Source organism: Ovis canadensis, chromosome 2 (assembly GCF_042477335.2).
Source record: "Ovis canadensis isolate MfBH-ARS-UI-01 breed Bighorn chromosome 2, ARS-UI_OviCan_v2, whole genome shotgun sequence".
Taxonomy (NCBI): Eukaryota; Metazoa; Chordata; class Mammalia; order Artiodactyla; family Bovidae; genus Ovis; species Ovis canadensis.
In genome coordinates, this window is record NC_091246.1 from 142734922 (window position 1) to 142753270 (window position 18349).

Sequence of the window (18349 nt, forward strand, 5' to 3'; positions counted from 1 at the left end):
TATGTACATGTATGTGTCCTAAGTTCATACATCTGTTTATCTGTAGGATAAATTCTTAAGCAGAATTTCTGAGTCAAACAATATATGCATTTTTAATTCTGGGTAATCTTGCCACCCCCCCCCCAAAAAAAAGCTCCAAAAAGGTTATACCAACATACTTCTAACACCTGGGGTGCTCACTACCAGGATTTCTACACATACGTGAATTTTAGTAATGTAGGCAAGTCCTGATCTCACAGGTCCCCATCTTACAATGTCTGAGCTTCCTATCCTCCCTGGGACTCTGCTATCTCCAACCTCACGTGCTTGCCAGTACTGACCACAACTTTCCTACCCCCACAATATCTCTATAAGCAAAGCCTAGAATCCTTTATCCTTTCCTATCTCTGCCTTAACCCAACCTCACGGACACACAAGCAGCAGAGTCCTACACCTTTAGCCCTTCTCACCATGTGAAAACATCATCTTTCTCCCTTATATATTCTTCCCTACCTGCCACAGCCAAAGGGGTCACCAAGGGCCTATGGCTTGATCCCTGCACCACTGCCGCAGGAATGCAAGGGTGCGGTGGTTGGGGCTGCGAAAGGGCTGGGCAGACGGTACACCTCTCACCTCTGTCACTCCCCACATATCAACTCAGAGTGGCTGCCATGGTTCCATCAGCACAGGGATTCAGTCACGCCGCCTTCGGTGGGTTTGTGGTAAACCCAGCCATCCTGGAGAATAGTGTTCCACAGCCAAATGTACTCCACATTCCTAAGAGCTAGTCTAAACTTCTGGAATCAGTCTGTAGGCCAGACAGAGTGAGCACCTTCATGGGGAAGGCAGGAGCCAATAAAACGGCAAATGACGAGCACATTTTCTTCATTCCCCTTTATCTTAACTGTTTATCTTTCTATTGTTATTTTACATTGGAGATACTGCAGGTTAGGTTGCAGACCACAGCAATAAAGCAAAGACTGCAAGAAAGGAGTCACTTGAATTTTCTGGTTTCCTGTAACTTACGTTTTCAGTATACTGTAGTCTATTAAGTTGCAAGGGAATTATGTCTAAACAATGTACCTGCCTTAATTAAAAAATACTTCATTGCTAAAAAAAAATGCTAATCAGTATCTGGGCCTTCAGGAATTCATAGCAGTAATATCCAAGATCACCATAATTAAAGTAATAGTAAATGAAAAATGTTACAAGAATTACCAAAATGTGAGAGAGAGTCATGAAGTAAACACATGTTGGGAAAATGACACCTTGCCACAAGCCTTCAATTAAAAAAAAAAACAAAAAAACGAAAAACTCCCACAGTATCTGTGAAGTACAGTAAAACAAAGTGCAATAAAATGAGGTATGCCTGTAGGTATGTTTCTAAAGTTTTGAGCACATATTTAGAAGGCAAAAAGTTCATAAATGTTTTAATACCAGTTGCTACAGATGCTAGAGTGTTTTACATATAATAGTATTAAGCCTTTGGTGCTGCATACATTTCAAAATATTTTAACACACACTTCTGCCTAAATCCTGTTTTTAAACATACAATATACACAATTTTCAGAACACATTATATATGGAATCGTAAAAATGCCTCTTAACACTTAAAGCAAATCTTATTGCCCAGCTGTCTTGTGTTTAATGGGCATTTACTTATTAAGTATTAATACTTAATTATGAAGTATTAGTATTAAGTACTAGCATGATTTAGTGGAGACTGACATTGGGAAGATTTAGGTACCATGCCCTGCTCTCACAGGATCCAGGCTCAAAAGCACAGGCAAGTCTTGGGCCTCTGTTTTTCTTATTTGTAAAATAGGAAAGTTATCTTACTAGCAAAGGCTTTTGAAATTCATTTTCATACGATCTATGAGGAAAGAAGGAACATGTATACAGGATTCAGAGTCAACCCACTTATGGGGACAGGAAAGTAAGGGTATTAAAATATCAATTACATACAGATACAAATATTTAACTAGCTAAAGACAGGTTATCTCCTGGGGAAGTCTTGGTAACCAAATTTTGTTACAGGAATTCAAGTCTTCTTGACACCAGAGGTATGTATCTCAAACTAGAAGCTCAAGTTGCTTTTTGATGGAAGCTGCTAAAGTAATTGAATGTTATACTATACTCTTCTACCTTTTAAAAATGTTGACTATTTTAAGGTTAATACCTAACACATGAACAGAGAGAAACAGGCATATAAAGGCAGTAACAGACATTCATTCAAACTTTTTTTTAACTTCTTCCTTTGGCCTAATATTCCAGATACATTTTTCTCCACTTACTTGCACATCTCCCACTTTTGCCGTCTGTAATGTCTCTTCTGGTTCTTAGCTTTCTCATAAAATGACTTTCATAGATCTTACCATTTAACTAGGAGACTATTTTTCTATAGTATTTTATACCACATTATATAAATACACAGTATATTCTGTCTTTTTTTAAAGTAGTATTATCTTCAAAAGTATCCTGGTGTCAGTTTATTATCCCCAGGGGTTTTGGTTAGGATACTCTTTTAGATATAGAGGCAACATCTATGCTTGGCATCCTTCCAGAAGAATACAGAGCAACGGCGGTACCAAGTGTACACATGACATACAGATTATTTTTCATTTAGGGTTTTGCTGTACATCGTTGCCCATTTCTTTGAAGAGATTCTTTAGATAAAAATGACTATAAAGCCAAATCGTTTTTTTAAAAAACAAAACTCAAATGGTTCATTTTCACCAACGATCAAAGAATTGCAAATTCAATCAAAAGATGAGATCACACCACAGTGGCAAAAATTAAATAGATTCATCCTGTTGGGATGGTAAAGGTGTGAGAAAATGGGCCCTCTGGTAGGTTGCTGCTGTGAGCATAAATTGCTACAACTTTTCTGTGGGTATATGTAAGGGTTTCCCAGGTGGCTCAGTGGTAAAGAATCCATCTAGCTGCCAATGCAGGCGATGAGAGTTCAATCTCTGGGTCAGGAAAATCCACTGGAGGAGGAAATGGCTACTCACTCCAGTATTCTTGCCTTGGAAATCCCATGGACAGAGGAGCCTGGCAGGGTGCAGCCCATGTGGCTGGAGTTGGAGACTGGCTGAGTATGCATACACACACATGATGAATAAAAAAATGTGCTAACCTTGATCCCAGCAATTCTATTTCTAGGAATTTTTCTTTAAAAAATTCCATTACATGGAGATATATATACAATACACCATCTAACACACTGTTTATAATAGCTAAAAGTCACAGACTATCTAAAAATTCCATCAACCAAGGACTCATTAAATGCATATTATGGAATAACATTGAGCTTTTAAAAAGAATAAGATTGATATATCTGCATTAACAAGGAGAGAAAATGGAAGAGGTTAATTTTTACAAACCAGAATAGAAGACAGCAGTTATAGTATGGCTGTTTGAGGATACCCTAGAAGTGGAGAGAGACTCAAAACTATTAAAAGTTGTTTGATGGAGGGAAAGAATACTGGAAAACTTGCACTTAACTGCAATTCTGTATTAACCTTTTTTTAAAAAAAGAAAAAGAATGTGCTACTTTTTAAATTTAAAAAAAAAATGTTTTGCACAATTTTTCCTGGCAATTTCCAGCAGTGATGGAATTGTTGGGATAAGGCCACTGAGACACAGCTGATGGGCAAACCGCTGCAGCCTTTCTGGAGATCATTTTGGTTGAAGGAATCACAAGTCCTAAAACACACATGCCCTTCAACTTCGCAACTCACTTTTAGGAAGTTATCATAAGGAAATAATCTACGACATGAAGAAAAGTAAGGATGCTCACCAGCTTTGTGTATTAAGGAAGTAAACCACCAAACCTGGAAAGCAACCTAACTGTCCAATGACAGTATGACAGTATGGCAGTTGTTAAATAAACTATGACCCAAAATAAACAACCCAAAAGTTGTTAAATAAACACATGACCCATGTAATGTCTCAGGCAACCGTTAACTTCATTTCAGAAAAGTACTCAACGACAGGGAAATAACCCACTATGCATTATACTCACTCACAGAAAAAGGCCACTATTCATTACAAACCAGCAAAAGCAGGTTACAAAACGATACGTACATTACAATCTCAATTTTGTTAAACATGTATATTCACAGGAAAAAACCTAGACTTTGCCTTTGAAGTACAGTTGTTACAAATTCCAATTCAAAAGGTCAAAAAAAAACCCCCAACTCTAGTGTAAGTAGATTTACCAAACAAGCTTAAAGCCAGAGATTACACACCTGAATATAGTCACTGAATCGGAGAGGGAACCAACAGCAATATCAGGGTAGGAATTTCTATCAAGGTCCATGTTCCCAGCAATTGAATATCCAAAAAAAGGTGCTTTACCCTCAAGAACCTGAAAGGAACAGGACATCAGAACAGACACCTGGCTACTAAGATAAGTCTTTCATTTATGCTATGAAGATAAGTCTCTTTTGAACTGAAGTTAAAGAGTTTACTTACAAATTATATTAAATCACAACTGAATTATAAATAAGTACACACATGATCAAACATTCCATGCATTTTATTTTCACAAAAGTTACCTGATTTATGGTGTATCTCAAAAGACAGAAGAGAATTTTTGATAACTTTATGTACCATATTAAGTCAATCAGTGTATTTCAAACCAAACTTCTCTTCCTGCCCTCCAAATGTCTTATTTTCCTCTAAAGCAATTTCTAGATTTTGATATCTGATTCTCTATGCAATTACAATCATCTCTTATGTCTGTCCAGTTTCATCCCTTCTTAATATGCTACTAAAGAAAATATATCACATTCTATCTCTTTATGCTGTCAGGGTAGAACAGTCTTTTCCTTTGGCTTAGTTTGATCCTTAGTTTACCAAAGAAATTTTACAATTTAAAACAAGCAGCTCATTGCATTTAAATCTGTTTACAAGCTATCTTCTAATACATTTTTTATAAAACCAAAGTTCATACTATTTTAGACTTGTAAGTAACACATGATTAGTGTGAAAATTCACATAAACCTAAACAGTCCATTGGAAAGAAAACTACTGAGACCTTAACTGTAGAAATCCAAGTTATCTGGTTACCTGTGTTGGTTTGGTATTTATTCCATTCGCAGATCCATGATAGATAAAAACCTTCCCCTTACCATCATAGGGTGCTCCAACTGCAATATCTGTTAACAACACCACGTTTTAACAAATGTCACATTTTAAAAGCATTCCAATACAATGTTTTAAAATAGATCACGAGGACTCACTATTTTAGACAATCACATAATCTATAAATCATGACCATTTCACAATCTATTTGTCTACCTGGGTAGCCATCTTGATTAATATCACCAATATTTTTGACTGCAATGCCAAACATAGAATCTTTGGTTCCATTAAGACGAATCGGCTTGACGTTATTCCATCTGCCTTGCTGGTTAATGTAGACATATGCTGCACCTCCAACTTCTCCACTTCTATCAAAATACTGTGGGGCTCCAATAACTATATCTTGCCACCTGAAAACATAATGAGGGGAAGAACTGTAAACCACTGGCCAAAATATCAGCAAGCTTAGGGAGAATCGCACATGAACGGGTACTAAGGACACAAAGAGATATGATAAAAAGGACCTCAAATCTGGAATTTATATCTCATCAATTGAAGTATTTTTTAAAAAAACTAGGTAGCCTCTAATAACACCCAAAGGAAAACATGAACTGTAAGAACTTGAAGCCAGTTTCCAAGTTACATCTATAGTGCAGAGAGCCTCCCAGTAAAGATTCCACTCCCTTCCACCTTTGACCCTCTACCAAAGACCCAGATTGGCACTATCAACCAGAGACCTTTGTATCAACTTTGTCACCAATCCCTACTTTCAAGAGGACATTCTGGCTGCTCCAAAATCCCCTTAAGAAACCACAGAACAGAACCACATAGCTGTCATTTTTTTTTTTTTTAGTTACATTTTAATTCTCACAGACCCATGATCCTAGGACATAGTAAAAACTGAAGCCTGAAAATGTAATCCTACATCCTAGGGAGGGTAATGAATGTCTGCTACCAAAATATAAGTGAGGAAGACTGATGGGATGGTAAAAATTTGGCAGCAGAAATATTCTTTGCATCAACTAACCTGGAAAGGTATTTCCTCTCAACACCTATAGAAGCCAGAGCAGCAATGAGTTCTTTGCAAATGTAAACTAACCTCAGAGGCTCTTACCCGTCTTTGTTGAGGTCCACCACTGCCACGTCATAGCCAAATGAAGAAGCCAGCCCTTCCCCATCAAATATGTGCTCAGGGAGAAGGTGTGCAGACTTCAGGTCTCTTTTAAGCAAAACCACAGCTCCACTATGATTGGCTCTAGGAGCACCAGATACAAAAGTGATCTCATCTTTGGAAACAATACCTTTCCCTGAGTCCAAAGAAAAGCCTAGAAAAACAAAACATGGTACTTATCAACTCTGTTTTTCAGGAGGTATCTAACAGTGGTTACTTCATCACTACCTTTTGTTTCCCACCACTCTCCTTCTGACCCTCCCCCCAAGCTATCATATCTATGATAAGAATTACAGCACCAAGAGATTTGACTCAAGCACAAAATAGTAGGTGTTTCCCTGTTAAGGTATTTAAAGAAAAGCACCTGTGCTAGTTAGCATTTGTGTAACTTCAATCATGAAGCATACATGCTACTTAAGAATCAGTTCAAACTCCATTCCAATACTGAAACTGCTGTAAAAGGAGATCAAGCTAGATACTAAATTATCAAGGGAAAGTTACATCCTGTACACCAAGATGCAACCTGACATAGCATAATTGAGTGCCTATGGGTCTTGCTATAATGCAGTGATTAGTTAACTTCTATATTCATCAATCTCTCTGGTCATCAGGCAATAAAAGAATGCTAACAACATTAATATGCCACAGCCAGCATTTTACTCCTTAGGGCCAACTTAGTTCTCAGACAGAAACATGCAAACAAAATCATGACTGATGAGATTTGAGAACCTAGCGTAAACAATAGAGGTGAGCAAGCTGTCATCCATATCAATTACACACTTGTTCAGAGGGCAGAAAAACATTAGAAACCTCATCATAAAGCATCAGGTAGGATGTCAGATTACCAACTGAGGTTAAATGGCAAACAGACACAAATGTCCACACATCAAAATTGTCCAAATAAAGCAAACCTTCCTATGTGAAGATGAGGCAGATGCAGAATACTATAAGCTCACCCTTTTAATTGGGTTTTGTTTACGAAAAGCATCACCACTACTGTTGCAGTTCTCAAACTGTGAAGTGAGTTGAAAAACAGGAAGAGCTACAAGTTTAGAAAGGAGACACAATTGAATCCAGCTCTGGAAGCCATTCTGGCTGCAGAGCCTCAACAGCGGCATGCTTTTTGTGTGTGCTTCACTTGAAATGAAATAGAAAATAAAAAGATTTATGCTCTGTATGGATCAAAAAAAAAAATTCTTAAATGACCATGACCAAGACTATTTATTTGTCATCTCAGAGGTCACAAACCTAGGTAGCTATTCATCATCACATCAGGGGATGTGTCGGGCTGCTCCCTGGGAGGCTGTGTTTTATAAACAAACTGATCGGGATCTGTATAGGAAACGCTGGTCAAAAACAGCAGGCCTGTACACATGCACGGGACAGAAGAGATTGAAGAAAAAGCAATTATGCTTGGTAAGAGGCACACTGGCTACTGCCGTGCTCGCAATGATGAGGCCACCGCTGCATCCGGCAAGCCACCCTCTTTGCCAGCTTCCAAACCTCACGCAGATCATTTCCCTCCTAAAACCTGCTGATTTTTTTGAAATGACAGATGCACAGACAGCCAAAATGTAGCAGTAGGAATGTGGCACTATTCTCTCCACCCCGACCCAGTACCCGCTTTTGAGGAAACCCATTCTGAAAGTGGCAAATGTGTTTAATGAGAAAAGTTTAATAGTTTCATGTGTTCCAATAGACACTAAGATAAAATCCATGGGCATCTATCTTACGAACAAAAGTGTTGGCTTCTTGACCAGAGCCATTAAACTGAAATGGCATAAACTATCCCTTAGTAACTCATTTGAAGAGGTTTTCTGTTAAAATGTATTCAAATAAAATATTGGCTTATTGATAGTATTAATATTTACCTTGAAAATAATTTTACCCTGGAAAATCCTATTTAATAATTGAGACTGCAAACCACTCAGCCCTGTGTTCCCCTCCTGTCCTGCAAAGCCACTGACAGCATTCACATACCCAGCTGCTTCCCACCCTGTCCCAATCATTTTCATGAGCATTTCTTCCCTTGGCTGGGGGATTATTAATTGTGTGACCTCGGACTAGGAAATTTCCCTCAGTCACAGGGATTTTTTCGCCCATCAGCAAAAGGAAAATAATACTTATTTTATAATATAGTTGGAAAGAACAAATAAAACCTATAAAGTAGTAAGTAACAGTGTGTGATTTATAGCATACAGTAGGTGCTTAACAAACGGTAGGTATAAGTTTTCTCCATTCTATGTCTTCACATCAAGTTTTTAATTTAGGGGTGGGGGAGTTTCTGAAAAGTTTTTTTTAATTAACAGTATTGTTCATACATATCTATATAATTAGAACAATTTTTAAAGAATATGTTTACTAATATCTTGTTTAGAATTATTTTTAGATCTACACCCATTTTTTCCCCTCTTTAACCTTCCATTGTTCTAGTAAGATCTCCAGCATATGGTACTTCTCTATTTTTAAAAAAGGATACTATTTAGATTTAGTAGATTTTTTACATTTTTTCCAAGAATTACACAGTAATTATTCTTTATGTCAACTCATACCAAGAATTAAAGCTTTTAAAAGCCTTTGTGTAATTACCATAATGCACATGAATAATTTAGGACACCCATTAGTAACGCAAACAAGCGTCAGGAGTTAAGGAATTGGCACTTAGACCACAATCTGGGTGTCCTCGGAGCTGCTTTAGCAGTGCGGCTCTGGCTCGGCTGGAAAGCCCCCGTGCCACCCACCAGGGGCCTTGTGACAATCCAGAAGCAAGGCCAACCCTTGGAGAGGGGCAGTCACAGAGGATGGACCTGGAGGTCCTGACCTGCCACTTAAGAGTAACTTCATAAATGCAGCTCTTCAAGAGTATCTCTCCGAAAAGAGACTCTGAAGGGAGAGGAAGACAACTCGGCCTCCTGCTTACAAGCATGCATTGTGTCACGGCTGCATGGACCGCCTGGTGCGGGTTACAGAAGTGGACGGTGGCTCAGGAAACAGACCTCCAGGCAGGTCAGAAGGTTTTAGGAGACAGTAGGTTTCCTCCTGCTTTGAGGCAGCTCGGGTCAGATACCCCAAGTATCAGTCAGAATACCTCAGGGATCACCAAGCTCTAAATTCCACTAAATGCAGCCACAGGCCCCCAGCCCCAGTCTGGCCCTTTCTCAGCCTCGCAGTCCAGGGTCCTGTGACAGCAGTGTCACACAGAGGCATCTGAGGAGGCAGGCACGTCATCTACTCTCATGCCTACCTAAGTAACTGTTAGCAGGAACAGGAACTAGACTTTCATCATGATCAGTCTCTCCACCAACTTCATAAGGCCCATCTTCAAAGATGTTCATGTCAAAAAAAGTGTTATTCTTTTGCTCTACGCGAACAATCCCTAAAAGAATGAAATGGTAAAAAAGAAAAAAAAATGAAGATGAAACAAAATAAAATAGATGGTTCTAATAAACATTCCTGATGTTATCATTAAGTTCAGAAAGAAAAATTTGGAGGGACAAAAGGCAGAAGGTGACTTCTGAGGTTATTAAAGTTAAAAAATCCTGTTTGTGTAGATTTTTACATCAAACAAAACTGTTCTAGTAATAAAAAAAAATGCACACGTGTTTTCATGAATTATCTTTTTAATGCCATGAAAATGGAATTATAGATGGAAAATGGAATGCTTAATTAACTAAACCTACAGAAAACTCTTTAATTATATGAACCTGATGTATTTTATATTTTCTATAATCCTAAATCAATTTACCTTCTCTACTATGGTGTGAAAGCAAGATTAGTATTTTGATATTTTCTTCCAATCATTTTTAACCAGAGATTTTAAATCTTCAAAAAATTTTCAGACCTAATCATTGAAAAGAGAATATCTCACATAATAAGTCTACTATATGATTTTTTTTTAAAGTGGTAACATTTTAAGTCAGCATTTACAAAGCAGGCAAGATGTATTTCCCAGAAATTAAAACATACATAATTGGTGGGTGTTTTTATTTTGTTTTACCATGTATGCCATCTCTTGCTAAAATAAAACTATTTCTAAATTCCGTGTGTTATTAGGTCAAGATAACCCAACAAATACTGCTATGTGGAAGATTCAGCTCAGGGTGGGTAGCCTGAGGAAATTATTCCCAAAGGTTGCTATGAATGGCATACCCAGGAAGGTGCTCAAGGACCATTCCTAACAGAAATCAAAACTCGGAAATTTCTGAATGAACAATGAAAAATTTCCCCAATGTTTTTCTGACTACACAAAATGTAAGAACATAGGATTTATTCCAATAAATTTCTTCCCCAAAAATCTTATTTCTGAATCAGATATATTACTCTTTGCTATGAATTAGAATCAGGTAAATTGTCCTTTATAATAGAGTGGTTTTCTACACCTGCTTAATTTTTTCAGAAGTTGAACTTTTATTACAGGGACACTGACCGTGTTCCTCCAGGCAAAAAATATGATGTCGTGCCCTTCACCTACATCTTGAAATTATTTAAACAATATCATTCAACAACCTTTCCACAAGTTATCTGCGATCATCTCAAAACTTCCTAATTTCTTATCTTTCTAACTACCCTGCTTTATTAGCAAAACATAGCCCGAGTAATACATGACTAAAGAAATGTCTGTATCAATATAATATTATTTGTATACAACACCACTCAATTCTTCTCAGTTTTCAGATCCCTATGTTAAAATTAAAACTTTCAATTTCATCAGAAAAGCGAATACAAAACAGCAAAAACTAATGCTAACTATATTTTTACAAAAGGAAGTTAATTAGTTATATGAATGTAAATTGCTGGCAGAGGGAAAAAAATCTTAGAACATAGATTTTGACTATTTTTAAAAGTCAGAATTAAGATATTTTAATAATCCTACTCTACTTCTATAATATAAACATGCCTTATGACACATTCTGTTTTAACTTAAAATGTACTAAATCATGGTGCATAGGCAGAAATTATACAGTCATTCTAATCTCCATTTCTATAAATATATGGCATACCTTTCCAGTTATAAGTGCCTGGGGCTCCAAACGCAATGTAATGGAAGTCTTTAGTAAAAGTAGCTGCTACACCTTGCTGGCAAGAACCAAATTTTTCATGACCTCTCAATCGGCCATCACAGAAACTCCAGTCTCCTCCATCCATATCATCTTCAATCCTAAGATTCTGACTTAGGACATAGCACCTTCCAAAGATGTCTCGGGATTCCTGCTTTGTATTAACATGTTGTCTTTTTTCATATCGATGAGCACACGTCTGCAAGCAGATGAATAAAGTAGCCCACATGTGTTGGCAAACCTGAAGTTTTTCATTACAAACCAATGGAATTGTCAACAATCAAGAGGTTAATTCTAAAGGGGATGTTAAATGTGTCCTCATCCTGAGACTACGCCAGAAAACCAGCAAATGTTCCCCAAAGTTGCAAGAAACAGACCATTATCCAGCACAGGACTTCTGTCTTATCGTCACCCAGAGAATAATGCTGCAATCTAAATACTGAAGGCCAATTTGTAATCCCCTGGAGAAGGAAATGGTAACCCACTCCAGTATTCTTGCCTGGGAAATGCCATGGACAGAGGAGCCTAGCAGGCTATAGCCCATGCGGGCGCAAAAGAGTCAGATATGACTTAGTGGGACTTCCCAGGTGGCGCCAGTGGTGAAGAACCTGCCTGCTGATGCAGGAAACATAAGAGATACAGGTTTGATCCCTAGGTCAGGAGGATTCCCTGGAGGGCATGGCAACCCACTCTAGTATTCTTGCCTGGAGAATCCCATGGACAGAGGAGGCCAGTGGGCTACAGTCCATAGGGTGGCACCCGACTGAAGCAGCTTAGCACACATGCACACACACGTGACTCAGTGTTTAAACAACAACAATCTGCAATTCACAGGCAGTTTATTTGTAAATTTACCTGTCACATAAACAACGGGAAACACCTTATTTAATCTTCTCAACTTAATTGGCTTTTAGTGGCTACACAAACCTTCGTATCAGTATGTTCACGAAAAGAAGGAACATGTTCTAGAGGAGAGAAATCATGGACATATTTTCCCAATAATTGGGCTAAAACAAAGGCATTTTCCTATTATCCATACTATTTCCTCACAATCAATCCTATCTTAACTTATCCTTTAAACTCTGAGATTAAGTTTATTTTAAAAGGCAGAAAAAAATCACACTGCCGGGAGAGACTAAATAAACTCTAATTTTCACATATGGGTATTCATGGCCACCCTCTATATAACACAGGTGGAAAACACAATGTCCAAGTCAATATCCTATAATGTATCTCCTTAGATGTAAAAATTCAATACTTGGTAAAATTCTCATTTTTCTCAAAATTCTACATAAATTTGTTACAGCAACCAGATTTTGAAAGAGACAGAAAGACCGTCATGATCCAGTCTGGCACCTCCAAGGCCACCTAACACATTCCACTGAACAACCCTTTTTTCTTGGCTACCACTTCTATCTGAAGTAGCCCAGAAACTAAAGAGTTTAAAAAGATCTGATCCTTACTTTGCATGACCATTCCCATATTTTCGTAACTCATCTATAATAGCTGCATAGTTCCTAGGACAAAAACCATGTAAGGTTTTGCTTTGGTTTTTCAAGACCACCTAAAGTTGTAGGGACATTCAGTAAATGCTTTTAAGTAAGTTTTTTGGATCTAAACATTCTAAGGAAAAGCAGCTTGTAGAGCTGTCGGACATGACTGAGCGACTTCACTTTTACTTTTCACTTTCATGCATTGGAGAAAGAAATGGCAACCCACTCCAGTGTTCTTGCCTGGAGAATCCCAGGGACGGGGGAGCCTGGTGGGCTGCCGTCTATGGGGTCGCAGAGTTGGACGCAACTGAAGCGACTTAGCAGCAGCAGCACACAACGGGCACTCAGCGCAGAACGGACACATCTCTGTATACTTACCACAACTTTGCCGCCTGGACCCTGGCTTTGGACAGTGACTCCCATCCACTGATCTTCCTTGCTTTCCGATGAAGGGTCAGCTGCGGAGAAAGCAGCATAGGTCACACACACACACACACACACACAGAGCTACGACTTCAAAGCTACTGCAACACTCCATGAACCAATTAATGAGCAAAATGTAAGAAACAGCTTCTAAACTGCCTTGACTCCAAGTCTAACTACTTAGTAAGTGCAGTTACTCAATCCATAAAAATTACTTTCCATCTTAAGAAAACAGGTGAGTGGTTGTTGGTATGAATGTTTCACTAAATTCTTTACATTAAGTATATAATTCTACCTGGTGGCCCTTCACCTTCTCTGACACCCAGAGTCCCAAGAACAGAAATGACTATCCAAACTAACAAAAAGGGAGTTACTTCTCTACATACCCTCAAATTTGTTACATGATAGCTTGAACTTTGCTTTTCTTTACTGGAGATGGGAAAACAAGGCCTCAGATCCACTTTCTATCTTTCTATTGATGAAAGAAAGGAAAATGATATCTTTATTTTTACCTCCTCCTTCCAAAAAGGAGAGAGGGAAACCAAAAATCTCACTGTGTGCTCTTCAGTATCAATTTGAGCCTACTGTATAACCCTACATCCAAAATTTTGCCTTCCTTAATGAGAAGGCAGGCATGATTTTCAATTTTGAATCATTACGAAAACATCAAAATTAAACAACTTTAGGCAGGCAGAAGGAAAAATGCCAAAATGGTAAGTAACTAGGGATTATCTCTACATTATCGGTGGGTTTGGGTTTTTCTTTATAGTTCAATGTCATTTACAGATTTTTCACAATTAACATATATTATTTTCCAATCAGTTAAAAAAAAATTTGTTGCTAAAAAGATTTAAAAAAAAAAAAAGAGAAGAACATAAACATGAAGCTGCAAATCTGTGTCGACCAAGAACGCCAAATTAGGTTTGGCTGCAGCTTCTCAGGACACTAATTGCTCTGCCCACCACACAGTCTATACAAAACAAGCCTCTATCTGAGATAATAGGGAAATTTTATCCATATTGTCCAGCTCTCATTTTAGAGAGATCTTATATTTAACAGCCTTTCTCCCTAATATTTTAACAGCAAATGAGAACTTTTGGCTGCTGAGTACAGGATACACATTCTATTTTCTGAACAATTTTTCAAGTCTCCTGTAGAACCTCAACACATCACTAGGTGGCAACATCAATACACCATACCAGTTTGGAAACCAGGGTTGGGGAGACACCAAAAACAGGGCAGCCAAAGTGACTTAAAAAAGTAAATGTTCACAGGGCAAGCAAGAAACAGTCAAGGCCCAGGCAATTAAGAGAGGCCTTCTCTCCAAGAATAAATGCTTGTCCCCCTCTTTCCTTCCTCTTGGAAAGGGCAAGTGGGATACAGGTTGAGTTGGCCAAGGGAACACCGAGCAAGTTCAAAAGAACACACCATCATTATCAAATTCAATTCGAGTGCACGGCCCCCGGGAGGTGATGTCGCAGCTGTACAAGCCTCCTGTTCTGTTGGCCTTCTGCAGCGGAAGGGCCACAGCGCGGGGAGCCCCCACGAGCAATCTGTTGACGAAACAGAGAATTTGGAGATTTGAGCTGAATATGCATTTAACACTTAGAGTCAGAGCCAAGAGATACAGGAATTATTCTCTTGTCAAAAAGCCGCCTAATTCTCTGCCAGTTTAGGTGGTGAGGGAGAACAAAAGCAGAGCCCTGTGACACACAAACAAAGATGCAAGTAAAGCACAAGAAGAGGGGTTGTTGAAACAGGTGAAAGACACGCCCGTCTCTCACAGTATCAGCAGCTCTCTGCTGGGCACGAGTCTGGTGTTTTAGAAGGCACTTTCCACAGAGCTTGCCCCCTACACCTAAGCCAAGGACATCACAAGGAACTCAGACAAAACAAACACTCCCTCGCTGGGGGAGAAAAATGGTCACATTAAACTGAAATGATAATACATCTGTTTCTAACACTGTGTCTTCTTAGGGTGGGGGCGCAGGGTTCAAAGGTGACTTTTGAATATCCCCCAGGTTTCCAGTTTATATACTGTTTAGTTGATTAAACCCGGTGGCCACTGGACTGAGGCGGGTCTAAGACTATGGCAGCCTATAGAAGCAAACTGAAATCCCAGCCTGCAAACGTCTCAAGGTTACAAAACCAAACCCAGGGGCAACTGGTCGCAAACAGGCACCCAGACGGTAAGCCAATCGAATCATTTTCTCGCTTTGCTTCCTTCCTGTCCTTACTTTCTGTGTCTTTCCCTGCTCCTGCTGGTTCGACACTGCCAGGTTTGCACTGATTTCTACTCAAATAAACTTGTCAAGTTTTTAATATGCCTCAGTTTACCTTTTAACAATATAGATTTGGAACCAAATCTTTCCCCGAGATACACCTCGACCGAATTACTGTTTTGTAGCCTCTTTCTGCATCAATTCTCACTTTCTGGCACTTGGTCCTCTTGACAAGCTCCTCTTCTTTCATCCAATCAGTCTCCACCAAGGATTCAGGGATGGTCTGAGAGTACCTTCCATGCAGCAGGCACCACAATGTTCCCTCTCCCCTCCCACCTCAAGGTTCCTGCCATCTCCAGCAAGAGAGGCTCCTAAACTAAACCCACAATCCTTAAAAGCTGACTGCTTCTCAGCCAATGGGATCGTTAAAGACACGCTATCTTTTTGCTGTGTTCTTTTGCTAATGTCTTTTTTATTTCATTGAAGGATAATTGTTTTACAGAATTTTGTTGTTTTCTGTCAAACCTCAACATGAATCAGCCATAGGTATACATATATCCCCTCCCTGTTGAACCTCTCTCCTATCTCCCTCCACATCCCACTCCTCTAGATTGATACAGAGCCCCTTTTGAGTTTCCTGAGCCATACAGCAAATTCCTGTTGGCTATCTATTTTGCATATGGTAATGTAAGTTTCCATATTACTCTTTCCATACATCTCACCCTCTCCTCCCCTCTCTGTGTCCAGTCTATTCTCTGTCTGTTTCTCCACTGCTGCCCTGTAAGTAAATTCTTCAGTACCATCTTTCTAGATTTCGTATATGTGCATTAGAATACAATATTTATCTTTCTCTTTCTAACTCACTTCACTCTGTATGATAGGTTCTAGGTTCATTCACCTCATCAGAACTGACTCAAATGCGTTCCTTTTTTTGGCGTAGTATTATTCCATTATGTATATGTACCATAACTTCTTTATCCACTCATCTGTTGATGGGCATCTAGGTTGCTTCCATGTTCTAGCTATTGTAAATAGGGCTACAATGAACAATGGGATACAAGTGTCTTTTTCAGCCCCGGTTTCCTCAGGGTTTATGCCTAGGAGTGGGATTGCTGGGTCATATGGTGGTTTTATTCCTAGTTTTTTAAGGAATCTCCATACCGTCTTCCATAATGATTATATCAATTTACATTCCCACCAACAGTGCAAGAGCGGTTTCCTTTTCTCCACACCCTCTCCAGCATTTATTGTTTGTAGACTTTTTGATGAAGGCCATTCTGACAAGTGTGAGGTGATATCTCATTGTGCTTTTGAGTTGCATTTCTCTAGTAATGACTGATGTTGCGCATCTTTTCATGTGTTTTTTGGCCATCTGTATGTCTTGTTTGTAGAAACGTCTGTTTAGGCTTTGGGTTGCTGCTGCTGCTGCTGCTGCTGCTGCTAAGTCGCTTCAGTCATGTCCGACTCTGTGCGACCCCAGAGACGGCAGCCCACCAGGCTCCCCCGTCCCTGGGATTCTCCAGGCAAGAACACTGGAGTGGGTTGCCATTTCCTTCTCCAATGCGTGAAAGTAAAAAGTTAAAGTGAAGTCGCTCAGTCGTGTATGACTCTTCACGGCCCCATGGACTGCAGCCCACCAGGCTCCTCCATCCATGGGATTTTCCAGGCAAGAGTACTGGAGTGGGGTGCCATTGCCTTCTAATGCCTTTTAATTACCATCAGTTTTACAGTCTTTGGGGTCTGGCTAACTAACTGACAACAAGGAAAAGAAACAAAGAGAAAAGGACGTACACCGGACCTGGACAGAGAGAAACAGAGCTGAAAGAGCAACCAGGCTAGAGCTGGGAAAAAAGGCTGGGAACGCAAATGTAAACCAACAGCCAACTCCCAAAACAGAAAAGCCAATCCTGGCCTTCAGGAAACTCGTAACTCTCAGATGCAAATAACAAAAACTAAGACAAATAATAACACCACCCTCTCCAGGCTCAACAACAGGCCTTACAGCTTTGTCTTTGCTATGATCCCAATAAAGGATTTAACACACACATTTTCTTTTAAAACCAATGCAGTGCAGTGGATGCAACGGAATAAAAATGCAGAGAAAACAGAGAGGGGTGCCAGACTCTGCCAGGGAGAGCCAGTGAAGCGGGCCTTACAGAACACTGGCAGACTCACTCACACGTGAACATGGGGCCCTAGCACCATCCTTCCCCCCAGCCCCTCGGATGGCAGCACCATCAGCCGCTACCTCCAATCCGCCCAGCATTTACAGGACGAAGGAGCACTCTCCAAGGTACAGAACTGGAACAGACACTGGGCAGGACTTCTGGGCAGAGCAAGGCCAAGGGCTCCTATCCCACACCTATTTTGTTAACATCATCCTTGCCTGATCCCAGGGGTTCAGACCAAGAGCTGCAAGGTGAACTAGCCTAGACCCTGTGAGTGGACAAGTTCAATGACTCAGCAAGGGTGAAGACGGAACCCTGTCCAGGTACTGGGAGGGATAAGCAAACTGCTGGGGTCAGAAGCACAGGATGTGGGCACCGGAAGCACTGGAAAATGTGTTCAGCCTCTAACTCTACAGATGAGCCAACAGAGGCTTTTGGGAGGAGGGCAAGTACTCTGCCCGTAAGGTCTCATAGGTAGCTGAGAGTCAGGAAAAAAACTACTTTGGAGCCATGTTCTCTCCATTCCTTTAAATTGCTTCCTAGGAAATAAAATCCAGGATTTTTCAGGTGTTTACAGTCTAGCTGGAAGGGCAAAACCTACACAAGTGAAATATTGAAACAAGACCGGTTTCCTTTCCTGGCAGATTTAAGACCAATTCAGAAAGGGTGAGGGAAGGCGGAGCATTTTTGCAGCTGGGTGGGGTGAAGGTCGGGAGGAGATTTCCTATAAAGGTAATGATGACTC

General features: G+C 39.7%; 1 protein-coding gene across 2 annotated transcripts in view; it reads right to left on the bottom strand.

The window, feature by feature from the left end:
* The window catches only part of ITGA6 (integrin subunit alpha 6), an 86901-nt gene that overhangs the window by 33036 nt on the left and 35516 nt on the right, over nucleotides 1-18349 (bottom strand). For both annotated transcript variants that reach the window (XM_069577209.1, XM_069577211.1), the window contains exons 2-9: nucleotides 14643-14767; nucleotides 13170-13249; nucleotides 11242-11497; nucleotides 9486-9617; nucleotides 6185-6395; nucleotides 5287-5480; nucleotides 5056-5144; nucleotides 4233-4351 (exon numbers count right to left, since the gene is read on the bottom strand). In XM_069577209.1, coding sequence (XP_069433310.1) covers nucleotides 4233-4351; nucleotides 5056-5144; nucleotides 5287-5480; nucleotides 6185-6395; nucleotides 9486-9617; nucleotides 11242-11497; nucleotides 13170-13249; nucleotides 14643-14767 — 1206 coding nt within the window. The remainder of the gene's footprint in view (nucleotides 1-4232; nucleotides 4352-5055; nucleotides 5145-5286; nucleotides 5481-6184; nucleotides 6396-9485; nucleotides 9618-11241; nucleotides 11498-13169; nucleotides 13250-14642; nucleotides 14768-18349) is intronic.